A 15,614-nucleotide genomic window follows, 5' to 3' on the forward strand; every position below is an offset into this window, starting at 1 on the left:
ATTATCCACTGGGATTGGAAATCTAAGAATCATAGAAATTGGAAATCATAGAATCATGGAAATTTACAGCACGGAAGGAGGCCATTTCGGCCCATTGTGACAGCCGGCCAACAAGAAGCTATCCAGCCTAATCTCACTTTCCAGTTCTAGGTCTGTAGTCCTGCAGGTTATAGCACTTCAAGTGCACATCCAAATACTTTTTAAATGTGGTGAGGGTTTCTGCCTCGATCACCCTTTCAGGCAGTGAGTTCCAGACCCCCACAACCCTCTGGGTGAAGAAGTTTCCCCTCAAGTCCCCTCTAAACCTTCTAGCAATTACTTTAAATTTATGCCCCCTGGTTGTTGACCCCTCTGCTAAATCCACTCTATCCAGGCTCCTCCTCATTTTATACACCTCAATGAGGTCTCACCTCAGCCTCGTCTGTTCCAAGGAAAACAAACCCTGCCTATCCAATCTGTCCTCATAGCTAAGATTCTCCACTCCCGGCAACATCCTCGTAAATCTCTTCTGTACCCTCTCCATGCAATCATATCCTTCCTATAATGCGGTGACCAGAACGGCACGCAGTACTCTAGCTGTGGCCTAACTAGTGTTTTATACAGCTCAAGCATAACCCCCCTGCTCTTGAATTCTATGCCTCGGCTAATAAAGGCAAGCATTCCGCATGTCTTCTTATCTACCTGGCCTGCTGCCTTCAGGGATCTATGGACATGCACTCCAAGGTCCCTTTGTTCATCTACACTGCTCAGTGTCCTAACATTTAATGTGTATTCCTTTCCTTGTTAGCCCTCCCCCAAATGCATTACCTCACACTTCTCCAGATTGAATTCCATTTGCCACTGTTCTGCCCACCTGACCAGTTGATTGATATCTTCCTGCAGTCTACAGCTTTCTTCATTATCAACCACACAGCCGATTTTAGTATCATCTGCAAACTTCTTAATCATACCCTCTATATTCAAGTCTAGATCATTGATGTATATCACAAAAAGCAAGGGACCTAGTGTGGAACCCCACTGGAAACCGCCTTCCAGTCACAAAAACACCCATCAACCATTACCCTCTGTTTCCTGCCTTTGAGCCGATTTTGGATCCAACTTGCAACTTTGCCCTGGATCCCATTGGCTTTTACATTCATGACCAGTCTGCCATGTGGGACCTTATCAAAAGCCTTGCTAAAATTCAGTTCCTAATTTCCAGTCATGGAGAGCATCATTGGGTTTATAAACTTAAGGGCTTGCTTGCCCATGTAGGACAGGTGGATAGTTGGGCGAGGAGGAGCAAGGTTGATTGTAATAAATGTTCCCCATAACACTGTTGCAAAGTCGCTCCGTGTCTGCTTTAATCCCCAATAGAACAAGAAAGGCAATTAGATAATGAGATCAAAATGGCGTTCAATTTCTTGCATTCAACTTTCTAAAAATTGCACAAATTTTGTCCAATAGAATATGGCCTTCGATTGGGCAGCCAAATCTTCATCAAAGAGATGACAGGAGTTGGCTTGGCAGCAAAGGATGGAAATTTAGAAGAAGGTGATATTGTCCTCAAGGTAAGTTTATTTTTTTAAATTCTTTTGAAGAACGAGTGAATTTGCATTTTGCAGAATGGATTTTGGTTCTGAATTGCATAGAATTTTACAGCACATAAAACAGACCATTCAGCCCAACTGGTCCATGCCGGTGTTTATGCTCCATATGAGCCTCCTCCCAAGCTCCTCTTTTATTGCCTCCTAACAACTGCTCAAAACAACACAGGTGGAAGAGGTTACATGCTCACCTGGTATTTGTTGTATCTTACATAAAGAATCTTAGCAGGTACTGTGAGCTCAAAGTAACGTGTGACCATAGTCCTTTATTCAGGTCTCCAGAGTGCCTCTCCAGCCTGTGAGGCCTCCTTATGTGCAGGTGCTCCCCAAGGGATTGTATTTACAGTTTTACAGATATAACAACACTTCCCCTCCCTCCTCCCCCACCTCCCCCCCCCCACCCCGCCCTCCCTTCCAAAGTCAATAGTGTAACTATTTACAATGTGAGTCGATCTGGTGCCTTCCTTTCCCTGGTTGATCATCTCGGTGGAAATGCTGGTTTTGGTGAGTCGTTTGTTGGGCTCTCGCTGGGCTGCTGGGTGTGGTGAGTCCTGCTGGGCTGTTGCAGCTGATGGATTCTGCTTCATGGTCAACCGCTGGTTCGGTTGCCCCTTGTGTGTGTGTTGGAGGGTCGAAAAAGGTGGTAGAGTCTATTGTGGGTTGTTGTGGATAGTCCGTAAATCTGAGTTTCGTTTGGTCCAAGTGTTTCCTGCAGGTGAGTCCAATTGAAAGTTTGACCAGAAACGCCCTACTCCCCTCTTTGGCCACTACAGTGCCGGGAAGCCACTTGGGACCTTGTCCTTAGTTTAACACAAATGCAGGATCATTAATCTCGATTTCACGTGACACATTTGCGCAATCATGATATGTATTCTGTTGAAGCCGCCTACTCTCTACCTGTTCGTGTAGATCAGGGTAGACTAATGAGAGCCTTGTCTTAAGTGCCCTTTTCATGAGCAGTTCAGCGGGGGGAACCCCAGTGAGCGAGTGGGGTCTTGTGCGGTAACTAAGCAGGACTCGGGATAGGCGAGTCTGCAGTGAGCCTTCAGTTACCCTCTTCAAGCTCTGCTTGATTGTTTGCACTGCTTGCTCTGCCTGACCATTGGACACTAGTTTGAATGGGGCAGAAGTGACATGTTTGATCCCATTGCGGGTCATGAACTCTTTGAACTTGGTACTGGTGAAGCACGGCCCATTGTCACTCACGTACATCGGGCAGGCCGCGCGTGGTAAACATGGCCCGCAGGCTTTCAATGGTGGCAGCGGACGTGCTTGCCGACATTATCTCACATTCAATCCATTTGGAGTACGCATCTACAACCACAAGGAACATTTTTCCCCAAGAATGGGCCTGCATAGTCAACATGGACCCTGGACTACGGTTTGGAGGGTCGGGACCATAAACTTAGTGGTGCCTCCCTGGGTGCATTGCTTAATTGTGAACATGTGTTAGTTGTGCACGCAGGACTCTAAGTCTGCATCGATACCGGGCCACCACAAGTGGGATCTGGCTATCGCTTTCATCACTACAATGTCTGGGCGGGTATTGTGGAGGTCACTAATGAAAGTGTTCCTGCCCTTTTTTGGCACCACTACCCGATTACTCCATAGGAGGCAGTCTGCCTGTATGGACATTTCATCTCTGCGCCGCTGGTACGGCTTTATTTCTTCCTGCATCTCTAACAGGACACGAGACCAACTCGCGTGGAGCACACAGTTTTTTACTAAGGACAGTAAGGTGTCCTGGCTCGTCCAGGTTCTAAACAGTCAGGTGGTAACAGGTGATTGCTCACTCTCGAATGCTTCCATTACCATAACTAGATCTGCCGGCTGTGCCATCTCCACCCCTGTGGTGGGCAGTTGCGGCCTACTGAGAGCATCGGCACAGTTTTCTGTGCCTGGCTTGTGGCGGATGGCGTAGTTGTAAGCGGACAACGTGAGCGCCCATCTCTGGATGCGGGCCGATGCATTGGTATTTATCCCTTTACTTTCAGAAAAGAGGGATATAAGTGGCTTATGGTCGGTTTCCAATTCAAATTTGAGCCCAAGCAGATATTGATGCATTTTCTTTACCCCATAAACACACGCTAACGCTGCTTTATCGATCATGCTGTAGGCCCTCTCAGCCTTAGACAAACTTCTGGATGCATAAGCAATCGGTTGCAATTTCCCAGATTCATTAGCTTGTTGCAATACACACCCGACACCGTATGGCGACGCATCACATGCTGGTACCAAACGTTTACATGGATCATACAACACAAGCAATTTGTTTGAGCATTACAGTTTTCTAGCATTCTCAAGGTATTTTCGTGGCTTTTACCCCATATCCATTTATCACCTTTACGCAGTAAAGAGTGCAGTGATTCTAACACTGTGCTAAGACCCAGTAAGAAGTTACCAAAGTAATTCGGGAGTCCTTGAGACGACCGTAGCTCCGTCACATTCTGTGGTCTTGGTGCGTTCTTGATTGCCTCCATCTTCGAATCGGTGGGCCTGATGCCGTTCGCCGCAATTCTTCTCCCCAGGAACTCCACTTCAGGCACCAGGAAAACTCACTTCGAGCATTTTAACCTGAGCCCCACACGATTAAGTTGACTAAGAACCTCCTCCAGGTTCTGCAGGTGCTCGACTGTGTCCCGACCTGTAACCAAGATGTCCTGGAAGACCACGGTGCGCGGGACCGACTTCAGCAAGCTTTCCATGTTCCTCTGGAATATCGCCGCGGCTGATCGAATCTCAAACTGGCATCTGTTGTAAATGAAGAGACCTTTTTGCGTGTTGATGCAGGTGAGGCCCTTCGATGATTCCTCCAGCTCCTGCGTCATGTAGGCCGAGGTCAAGTCCAGCTTTGTGAACGTTTTTCCTCCCGCCAGCGTCGCAAATCGGTCATCTGCCTTTGGTAGTGGGTATTGATCCTGCAGGGAGAAATGATTGATAGCTACTTTGTAATCACCACAGATTCTGACGGTGCTGTCTTCCTTGAGGACTGGAACAATCGGACTGGCCCACTCATTGAATTCGATCGGCAAAATGATGCCCTCTCGTTGCAGCCGGTCTAGCTCAATCTCCACCCTCTCTCTCATCATGTACAGTACTGCTCTCGCCTTGTGATGGATGGGTCACGCCCCCGGAATCCAATGGATCTGCACTTTTGCTTCTTGGAACTTCCCGATACCCAGTTCGAACTTGTTTAAGACCTGGACATGTGAAGTGTCGTCAACGGACGAGAGCGCTCAGACGTCGTCCCAGTTCCCGCGTATCTTTCCCAGCCAGCTCCTGCCGAACAGCGTAGGGCCATTGCCCAGTACCACCCAGAGTAGCAATTTGTGCATCGCTCCATCGTAGGAGACCTTTACGGTAGCATTGCCGATTACGGGAATCAGTTTCTTCGTGTACGCTCTCAGTATAATACAAATGGGGGTCAGGACTGGCCTTGAGGCCTTGCTACACCACAATTTATCGAAAGTCTTTTTGTTCATTATGGACTGGCTCCCACCCGTGTCCAGCTCCATTGACACCGGGAGTCCATTTAATTCAACCTTCAGCATTATCGGGGGACACTTTGTGGTAAATGTGTGCACTCCATATACCTCTGCCTCCTCAGCCTGAGGCTCTGGTTCGTTGTGATCCACCGTGGATCTGTCCTCCTCTGCAACATGGTGGTTTGCAGGGTTTGCAGCTCGCCTGCACATACGTTGGAGGTGTCCCATTGTTCCACAGCCCTTGCAAACGTACCCTTTGAAGCGGCATGAATGGAAGCAATGATCACCTCCACAGCGCCAACAAGGTGTTAATGGCCTTGCATTCACCACCCTTGATGGTGGACTCTGAGACATCTGCGGACGTGCAGCTGCAGGCATGAGCGTCCTGCCCTGTACGTTATGATTCGCAAACCACGTTACTTTGTTCACAGTATTTGCAACAGCACTCGTGTGCTGAGAGATTTGTTTGGTATTGTCACTGGTGGCGATGAACGCCTGGGCTATCACTATGGCTTTACTCAAGGTTGGGGTTTCTACAGTCAAAAGTTTGCAAAGTATTACTTCATGGTCAATGCCAAGTACAAAGAAGTCCCTGAGCATGTGCTCCATATGTCCTTCAAATTCGCAATGTTCTGCAAGGCGTCTTAGCTCGGCGACGTAGCTGGCCACTTCCTGGCCTTCAGACCTCTTGTACGTGTAGAACCGGTACCTCGCCATCAGAACGCTTTCCTTCGAGTTTAGATGCTCCCGGACCAGTGTGCACAAATCATCGTACGACTTTCTCTGGGTTTTGCTGGAGCAAGCAGATTTTTCATGAGGCCATACATTGGTGCCCCGCAAATGGTGAGGAGGATCGGCCTTCGTTTGGCAGTGTTCGCTGCTTCTTCCAGCTCGTTAGCCACGAAGTATTGGTTGAGTCACTCCACGAAGATTTCCCAATCATCTCCCTCCGAAAATTCCTCCAGGATGCCCATGGTTCTCTGCATTGTTGCGGTGGGGTTCATTATCTGTATCTTGTCGTCAGTTATTGTATCTTGCGTAAAGAATCTGACCAGATACTGTGAGCTCAAAGTAACGTGTGACCGTAGTCCTTTATTCAGGTCTCCAGAGTGCCCCACCAGCCTGTGAGGCCTCCTTATGTTCAGGTGCTCCCAAGGGATTGTGGGATCCATTGGGACTCCAGGGGATGAGCCCTCTGGTGGTTAAACAAGGTATTTACAGGTTTACGTATATAACTATTTATATCATCTTTATCTTGAATTGCAAACTCCAGGAACACCAGAGATGGATTTTGCTGATTTCCTGTGAAATCAAAGTGGCAGCTGCAGCGAAACAGCCCGAATAACACCAGTGGACAGGTTGAGTTTTCAGCTGGTCTGTATATTCTAGTGACGTGTCCATTTTCGTGGCCTTTTCAACCTTCCATTGATATAAAGGAAGATCCATAGTCAGGATGATTACATACAATTTACAGCACAGGAACAGACCATTCGGCCCCACAGGTCCATGCCGTGTTTATACTCCACACGAGCAGCCCCATCAGGATATCCTTCTATTTCTTTCTCCCTCATGTACTTGCCTAGCTTCCCCTTAAATGTATCTATACTGTTCATTTCAACCACTCCATGTGGCAGCGAGTTACACATTCTCACCACTCTCTGGGGTAAAGAGATTGCTCCTGAATTCCCTCTTGGATTGATGGCCTCTAGTTTTTACTTCCCACAAGTGGAAACATCTTTGCTATGTTTACCATATCAAACCCTTTCTCGAAAAAAAGTGGCAAAATGTTCATTATTTCCTGATGGTTATAGCGCCTCAGTTCTGGTATCTCCTTGTGAACATTGAAGAAGTAATAAGATTGTATTTGTTACCTTTTTGAGCAACTGCTATCCTGGTGATATGTAGCTTTTTAATTATGTTCCTGAATTTTGCAGCATGGGAACTAGCTCATGTTGTTCCATAGCCTATTTAAATAACTATATTAAGATTCTGACAACTCTGTGCATCTCCTCTTCTAGTATTTAGTATTTACTTCCTGTGTCATGCTTAGTGACATTTAGTAGTACCTGCTTATTATTATTTTTAACCCATAAAACTTGTTATACTTGACATTCAGTATTCCCAACATTGGCTGCAAAACAAAATTGTTTCTGTACTGGCCATTCAGTGTAATTTATTTATGATGATTATTCCTGAATTGAATTTGCATATGGAGCATTTTCATTCATGTTGGCATGACTTGCAAAAATACAGGGTCAAATTTTGCTGGAGTGGGGCATCTCAATTTATTTGTGCCGTAACTTGGTGTAAGTGCGAGCTGATAACACATATCCAACATTTAAGACCCCAATTAGTCAGCATTTATTGTAATGATTTATACACTTGAACTACATACATTTTACAGCACAGAATCAGGAGATTCGGCCCAACTGGTCTCTGCTGATATTTATGCTCCACAAGAGCCACCTCTCACCTTACTTCATCTAACCTTTATCAGCATATCCTTCCATTCCTTTCTCCCTTGTGTACTTGTCTCGCTTCCCCTTAAATTAATCTACACTATTTGCCTCAACCACTTCATGTGGTAGAGAGTTCCACTCTGGGTAAAGAAGTTTCCCTTGAATTCCTTATCGGATTTATCAGTGACTAGTGAGGGCAATGGGGCATCTGGGACCTCAGTGAACGGTGGGACCAACAGTCTATCTCCACAACCAATGAGATTTAAGGATTGAGAAAGAAACACAGAAACAACGGAGAAGGATATTGGGTGAATTAGAGGGAAAGAAAGATTGGATTAAGAGCGACAGAGAGGGAAAAGGTAAGAAATTAAATTTAAAATTTGACATTTTAAAAAATCTCCAAGAATTTACTACTAGCAGGATTGAGACTCAGCAGTTTAAATTGTTCCCTTTCTGGCTGGAAAGGTTAATTGGCATTGGATTAACAATCATATTGTTAACAGGGTAGGTGCGCTGTTAATTACCTGACTTAACTTTCTGTGGCGAAGCAAGTTTAATGGGCAAATCACGCAAGTTCTTAAAAATAATGGGGAGGTTGAGCGTTATTGCGAAACAATCGATGTAAATCAACCAGCAAGTTCTGGAAATTTGCAACTTGTGGCATATCTCTTCAGCCCCTGAACTCGCTGGCCAGTTTGCGCATTAGTAACAGCATGCGTCGTTAACATACCGTTATTATTCCAGTGAGATTTGGCCCTCTACGTCTATCTAATTCTTCAAAAAATGTTAGGAGTCGCATTCACTTTCTTGTTGTTTCTACCCGAGTAGATCAACGGAACGGTGACTGAAAACATGTCTCTGGCAGATGCTCGAAAGTTGATTGAAAAATCACGAGGGAAGCTTCAGCTTGTTGTCCAAAGAGATGCTAAACAAACATTGATCAGCATCCCGCCCATGGATGATAGCGACTCTGATCCTGAAGGTGAGGTAACTTTATCTGTAGGTGTGGCACCAAGTCCCATTTCCCTATTACCCTCCTGTGCTCGCTGACCTACATCGGTCCAGCAAAACCACGATTTAAACATTTTCGTCCTTGTATTCAAATCCCTCCAAGGCCTCACCCCTCCCTATCTCTGTAACCTCCTCCAGCCCTACAATTCTCCTGAGATCTCTGCGTTCCTCCAGTTCTGGCCTCTTGTGCGTCCCTGATTTTAATCGCTTCATCATTGGCAGCTAAGCCTTCAGCTGCCTAAGCTTTGGAAATTCTTCCCTAAACCTCTCCGCCCCTCTTTCCTCCTTTTTAAGACGCTCCTTAAAGCCCACCTCTTCATCTGTCCCACTAGCTCCTCATATGGCACGGTGTCGAATTTTGTTTGATAACACTCCTGTGAAGCACCTTGGAAACATTTTACTATGTTTACGGCAAGTTGTTGCTGTAGGTAGAAAGAATAGATGTGTTTATTTTTAAACATTAAGTTGTGTAAAAAGAAAAGTTGGTATAACACATACTCCTTTTTATCCTCTTGCTCTCTCTTTCCCCCCCCCCCCACCCCCACTCTGTCTTGTGCCTCTCCAGTTTTTGATTTCAACTTGTGCAAGAACCATATTAAGATCAGAAATATTTCATGTTATTTTAAGGAACAGGTTGCAAATACTCAACCCCCTCAGGAGGCAATCATACCTGTGCCAGTTCTGAGGGATATGCGGCAAAGTGCCTTGGGATAGTTTACTATGTTTAAAAATGGAATTGGGTCACAGATCAGCCATGATCTTATTGAATGGCAGAGCAGGCTCGAGGGGCCATATGGCATACTCCTGTTCCTATTTCCTTTACATTATGTTCTAAATTTGTACTGTCTCCTTGGCATGTTTCTTAAAGTTAGGCGTCTGAAACTTGTCAGTGTGTTCTAACTGTGGCCAAAGCGAGGGTGTAACTTTACCTCTTTGTATTTTTTGGCCCTTTGTGTACCTTTTTGTCTGTATCTTCGATTGTTCTTCTGCCTTACAATATTTAATTAGTTCCTTGGATTGTTATGATCACTGTTTCCTACTCTTGCATTGCCTACTTCCCCGCGTCATTTCTTAGAACTTGATTCAGTTCGGCATCTTTCTTTGAACTAAACATATACTGATCTAGAAAATAGTCCTGAAGACATTTTAGATATCTTTCCCCCTTCTTTACTAATACCTTTTCCCAATCTATCGATGGTTAATGAAAGTCACCTATTGTGGCTCTGGGAATCATGCTTGGTGATCATTGGGACTTATTCTAACCCTCAAAAGTATTGTAGAGAAAATACTTTTTTTTTTTAAAAAAATCTTTTTAGACCAGTGATGAGCTGAACTAATTTTTATTTCCCTGTAAGGTGGGAGAGTTAATGTTACTAAACACTGACTGATTTAAAAAAAATGTAAACGTCTCTTTGTCCAGTCAGCAATATTGCATTTCTAGTTCCTGTACATTTTTTTTCTAAAGTGAGACATGATATGGGTATTAGTTTGTGGACATGGAAATATAATTTCCTCTGATATTTTTAGTGCAGCATTATGGATGTAATGCATTCTCATAAGTGTAGCGCTTCGATAGAAAAGCTGTCGCCATTAATACAAGAAAGAAAGAGTTGCTTGAAGTAGCTTACAGCAGTGCTTGTTAAATTGCAGGTGTCTGGAATAAATCTTTGTAAAGTAGCCAGTTCAAATGTATACCATACCCAAAATGAACATAGACTAGAAGTGTTCCAATATTGTTTATTTTGGATTCACTTGACCAAAAATCTAGCTGTTGAAATAACTTTTAAAGAGGGAAATTCTTTTCTTTCCTGACAATTTCATAATTTTTTGAAAATTTCTATTGGTATATGGTTTGAAGTACATTGAATTTACAGCACAGAAACAGGCCATTTGGTCCAACTGTTCCACACGAGCCTCTTCCCACCCCTTTTCATCCCACCCGATCAACATAACTTCTATTCCTTTCTTCTTCTTGTATTTATATAACTTCCCCTTAAATGCGTCTATGCTATTCGCCTCAACCACTCCTTGTGGTAGTGAGTTCCACATTCTAACAACTCTCTGGGTAAAGAAGTTTTTCCTGACTTCCTTATTGGATTTATTAGTGACTATCTTGTATTTATGACTCCTAGTGTTAGACTCTTCCTCTCTCTCTTGCCGTCCCCGCCCCCCCCGCCCCCCAAACTACCACCACAGGTGGAAACCTATTCCCTATGTCTACCCTATCAAACCCCTTCATAATCTTAAAGACTTCTGTTAGATCACCCTTCAGCCTTCTATTTTCTAGAGAAAAGTGCCCCAGCCAGTTCAGCCTTTCAACATTCCCTGATTGACAGTAATAGGAGAGTTTCAAACTGAAAAATGATACTTCAGTCTTCAAATGGTTAGGATGTGCGGAGTCTGGATGCTGTTTGGTTTATTTTCCCCCTCCCCTGTCTGTCTTTCACCGATCCCTGCTTCCTCCGCCAAACGCAAGCACTGGAGATGGAATTGCACCAATTATCATGCTGCTATTCGAAGAGGCTCCATTCTACGTTGATTTGTTAGAAAATTGAGTGCTTTCCAAGTTAAACTCGTTTCCATGGGTTCTGTTGCTGCATCAACTCCAGCTGTAATGTCATTTGATTTTGTTGTGTAGGATTTTCAGCATCTGTTTAATCAGGACACCCAAATAGCAAGTAAAGCAGCTAATTATTTTAGATCATCTTTTTCCCCTCTCCTCACATCTCTTTCCCCAGCCCACTCCTCCACTCAGCCAAGCACAAAGCACAGATTTAAGTGTTGGGGGAGCCTGTTTCTGAGACTATGAAATCTTAAAAACAGTACCCCATATCCAACATTTAGGACCCCAATAAGTCAGCATTTATTGTAACGTTTTATACACTTGAATTACATATATTTTACAGCACAGAAACAGGCCATTCAGTCCAACTGGTCTATGCCGGTATTTATGCTTCACACGAGCCTCCTTCCACCCTCCTCCTTCTAACCCTTATCAGCATATCCTTCCATTTCTTTCTCCCGTGTGTACTTGTATCGCTTACCCTTCAATGAATCTACACTCCTTGCCTCAACCACTCATGTGGTAGCGAGTTCCACCCTGGGTAAAGAGGTTTCCCCTGAATTCCTTAGTGACGATCTTGTATTTATGACCTATTGTTTTGGACTTTGACAATTGCAAACATCATCTCTATGTAACAATGCCATTATGTAGGAATGTTGATGGGTTATTATATTTTGGATCTGTGCCCTCTGCAAGTATTGAATTTGGAGCCCTGGTGAATTAAATTTCTCGAACCAGAGCCACTCCTATGTCAGAGGGAAGTTTAGTAGACCCATCAGCGTAAAAACTTTACTGCTGTCCTGTACGGATGGCTCAGAACTCAAGCCTGTCCATGGCCAGAACAAGTGGCAGAGTAAATTAGTCAGCGTCTACGGCAGCACAGGCAAAATTGATGCTATCAGCAATATGAGTGCTGCCTCCGGTGACGGCAATGTATAAATAAATGCCATACAAGAGCATTGGCAATCACGCTATCACTATCCAAGCAGCCTTCTGTTTGATATTGTTATCATTGACTCAGCACGCTTGGGTTTCCAGAAGAATGCCTTGAAATTGTAAAACTGTGTGTGTGTATATATTTGAATGAAATTTTTGTATCTGTTTGGTTTAGATATTTCCGAAATTGATTCAAACCCCTCATATTCGCCTCCTCCGGAAGATAGGAGATCGCTGCATTCCAATGCTTCTTCACATTCTTCCGGAAGAATTTCTAACAAGAAAAGGTACTTTTTTCACACCAACTCATAAAATGGTTACCGCACAGGTGGTCAATTGGCCTCTCGAGCACTTCAGCTAGTCCTACTCCCTCGCCTTTTCCCCATAGCCCTGCAACTTTTTTTCCTTCAGGTACTTATCCAATTCCCTGATTGAATCTGCCGCCACCACTCTTTCAGGCAGTGGATTCTAGATCATAACCACTTGCTGCATAAAGAAAGTTTTTCCTCATGTCGCCTTTGGTTCTTCTGCCAATCATCTTAACTCTGTCCTCTGATTCTCGACCCTTCCGCCAATGGGAACAGTTTTTCTCTATCTAGACCCATCATGATTTTGAACACCTCGATCAAATCTCCTCTCAACCTTCTCTGCTCTAAGGAGAACAACCCCAGCTTCTTCAGTTTATCTATGTAACTGAAGTCCCTCATCCCTGGAACCATACTCAAATCTTTCCTGAATTCTCTCAGGCTTTTACATCCTTCCTAAAGTACGGTGCACAGAATAGGACACAATACTCCAGTTGAGGCTGAATCAATGTTTTATAAAGGTTTATCATAACTTCCTTGCTTTTATACTCAATACCTCTATACAGGATCCTGTATGCTTTTCTAACCACTTTCTCAACCTGCCCTGCCACCTGGAACGATTTGTGTACATATGCCCCCAGGTTTCTCTGTTCATGCACCCACTTTAGAATTGTATGCTCTAGTTTATATTGCCTCTCCTCATTCTTCCTACCAAACTTGCTCTTTTATTTAAAAAAAAAACATTTTTAGACTTGGTCCTAAATACATATGTAACAACCTTTTCATTCTCCTGATAACAGTTAAGATTGTCACAAAGCTGCACTTGGGTGCATAGCGTAGAATAATATACAATGACAAGAGACTGCAGATTCCAAGAAGCAAGTTTGAAGGAACATGATGGCTAACATGAATTGAGATGCGTGTCCTATTCACAATACTTGACTTTGTTAATCTTTGACTTGCTACATAGAATTTACAGCACCGAAGCAGGCCTTCAGTGTTTATGCTCCACATGAGCCTCCTCCCACCCTGCTTCATCTCATCTTATCACCATAACCTTCTATTCCTTTCTCCCTCATCTGTTTATCGAGCTTCCCCTTAAATGCATCTATGCTATTCACCTCAAACATTTCCTGTGGTATGGAGTTGCACAATCTCACCACTCTCTAGGTAAAGAAGTTTCTACTGAATTCCCTATTGGATTTATTACTGACTACCTTAAAATAAATCCATTATTTATTTGTATTGTTGCAAATATCCAGACTATATCCATAATGCACATGAGCTGGAGCCCTTGTCCCTCAATTATTCTGATTTAAACCTACATTTTAAAGGGTATTCCACATTGACCTGTACTTCAAAGGGTGGTGTTTACCCTTGGTATCACAGTTGCCTGTTTTTGTCTTCTTAACAATAACCTGTATTTATATAGTCTCTTTAACATAGTAAAGCCTCGCCAGCTATTTCACAGGAGTGTTATCAAACAAAATTTGATATGAAATATTGGGACTGGTGACCAACAACTTGGTCAGAGGTAGGTTTGCAGGAGGAAAGAGAGGTTAGGGAGAGAATTCAGAACTTGGGACCTAGACAGCTAAAGGCACAGCCACCAATGGTGGAATAATGAAAATCGTGGATATGCAAGAGCCCAGAATTGGAAGAGTGCAGAGATCTTGGGGTTGTAGGGCTTGTAGAGAATAGAGATGGGAGGAGTGAGGCCACTGAGGGATTTGATGCTAGATGCAAACTGGGACTAGATATTTTCTGTTCATGCCAATCTTCAGCCCTAATATAAATGGGCAAAGCTGTGAAAAGCACTATTCAGCACAGATTTCACTGGGGAAGAGCACCAGGACATGACTGGAGGGATTTTTATATCCCTATTTGTAGTACTGCATCCTCTGGTGAGCAGTTTTCAATCATGAGACAGAAAGAAAGAACTTGCATTTATATAGCACTATTCGTGACCTGTGGACGTTCCAAAGTGCTTTACAGCCAATTACGTACTTTTCAAATGTCGTCATTGTTCTAATGTAAGAAACGTGGCAGCCAATTTGCGCACAGCAAGCTCTCACAAACAGCAATGTGATAATTACCTGTTCTAGTGATGTTCGTTGAGGGATAAATATTGGCCAGGACATTGGGCAGAACTTGCTTGCACTTTCGACATAGGGCCATAGAATATTTTATGTCCACCTGAGAGGGCAGATGGGACCTCATTTAACATCTCATCCGAATGATGGCACCTCTGACAGGGCAGTACTCCCTCAGTACTATATTGGAGTGTCAGCCTGGATTTTGTGCTCAAGTCCCTGGAGTGGGACTTTGAATCCATGACCTTCTGATGCGGAGCCTAGAGTGCTACCCAATAAGCTGCGGCTGTCACCATAGGAAACAGAGAGGGTAGCCCCCTTTTTATAATCTGTAGGGCAATATGGTAATTCAATAGTACGTCCTTGGTCTTTGAACCAAAAATAAGTTGATGGATTTTTTCCATCATAGTTTGTATATCCAAAGATATACTTTTTGCTGTAACCACTAGTGCAGTTTGAAAGAAACTTGTTTCAAATGAGAGATACTTGGGTCTGGATGTTCGAGGGGTTTGCGACCAATTTAGCGCCTGGGCAAATTGCAAAAACTAATATTTTTTTAGGGCTAAACGAGGTGCACAACATTTTGCACCCGGGCGGAACTTTCGGCAGTGGTTTTGCGGCGGTGCTTTAGCACCCACCCAATGTTTTCACCGTTTGGATGATGTCAATCAGCGTGCAATGCTGCCCTAGCATCCTGGGTGCTAACGGCGCCATTTTTAAAACGGAGCACAAGTTGAGAGGATAAAAGGATTGGGAGAAGAAGACTGCGTTTTACACACTGAAGTTTTATGTGAGTTTATAATTTGTTTTAAAGGAGATTGAAGGACATTTTTTTTAAATGGGGGCTATACTATGTCAGCCATTATTCCTGGCTGCTATATCTATACAGCATCGAGCTGCAAGAAGGCTTATTGATGAGCATTTTGAGCGTAATCGAAGAGGTAGCAGACGTATGAGGAGGGATAGGATTTGCTAATGGGGATTGCAGGAGCACCTCAGGAGAGAGGAGAGGAAGAGGAGCCTGGGGAGGAACCCATGCCACCATCACCACCACAGCGGAGGCTTCGTGGAGCTTTTGCTGCTGCAAAAGCCTTACTCCTGCAACTCCTAATTCACCGCTTTGCTTGAAGAATGAACGGCACGTTTGACCATTGCCTGGCCACTCTATCCCACCAC

The 15,614-nt window shown here is 44.0% G+C and overlaps 1 protein-coding gene across 4 annotated transcripts in view; it reads left to right on the plus strand.

The window, feature by feature from the left end:
- The window catches only part of tjp2a (tight junction protein 2a (zona occludens 2)), a 196,335-nt gene that overhangs the window by 129,225 nt on the left and 51,496 nt on the right, over nucleotides 1-15,614 (plus strand). For all 4 annotated transcript variants that reach the window (XM_070887244.1, XM_070887235.1, XM_070887263.1 and 1 more), the window contains exons 6-8: nucleotides 1,447-1,550; nucleotides 8,359-8,512; nucleotides 12,216-12,327. In XM_070887244.1, the coding sequence (XP_070743345.1) occupies nucleotides 1,447-1,550; nucleotides 8,359-8,512; nucleotides 12,216-12,327 (370 nt within the window). The remainder of the gene's footprint in view (nucleotides 1-1,446; nucleotides 1,551-8,358; nucleotides 8,513-12,215; nucleotides 12,328-15,614) is intronic.

Source organism: Pristiophorus japonicus, chromosome 1 (genome assembly GCF_044704955.1).
Source record: "Pristiophorus japonicus isolate sPriJap1 chromosome 1, sPriJap1.hap1, whole genome shotgun sequence".
In the NCBI taxonomy this organism is placed as follows: domain Eukaryota; kingdom Metazoa; phylum Chordata; class Chondrichthyes; family Pristiophoridae; genus Pristiophorus; species Pristiophorus japonicus.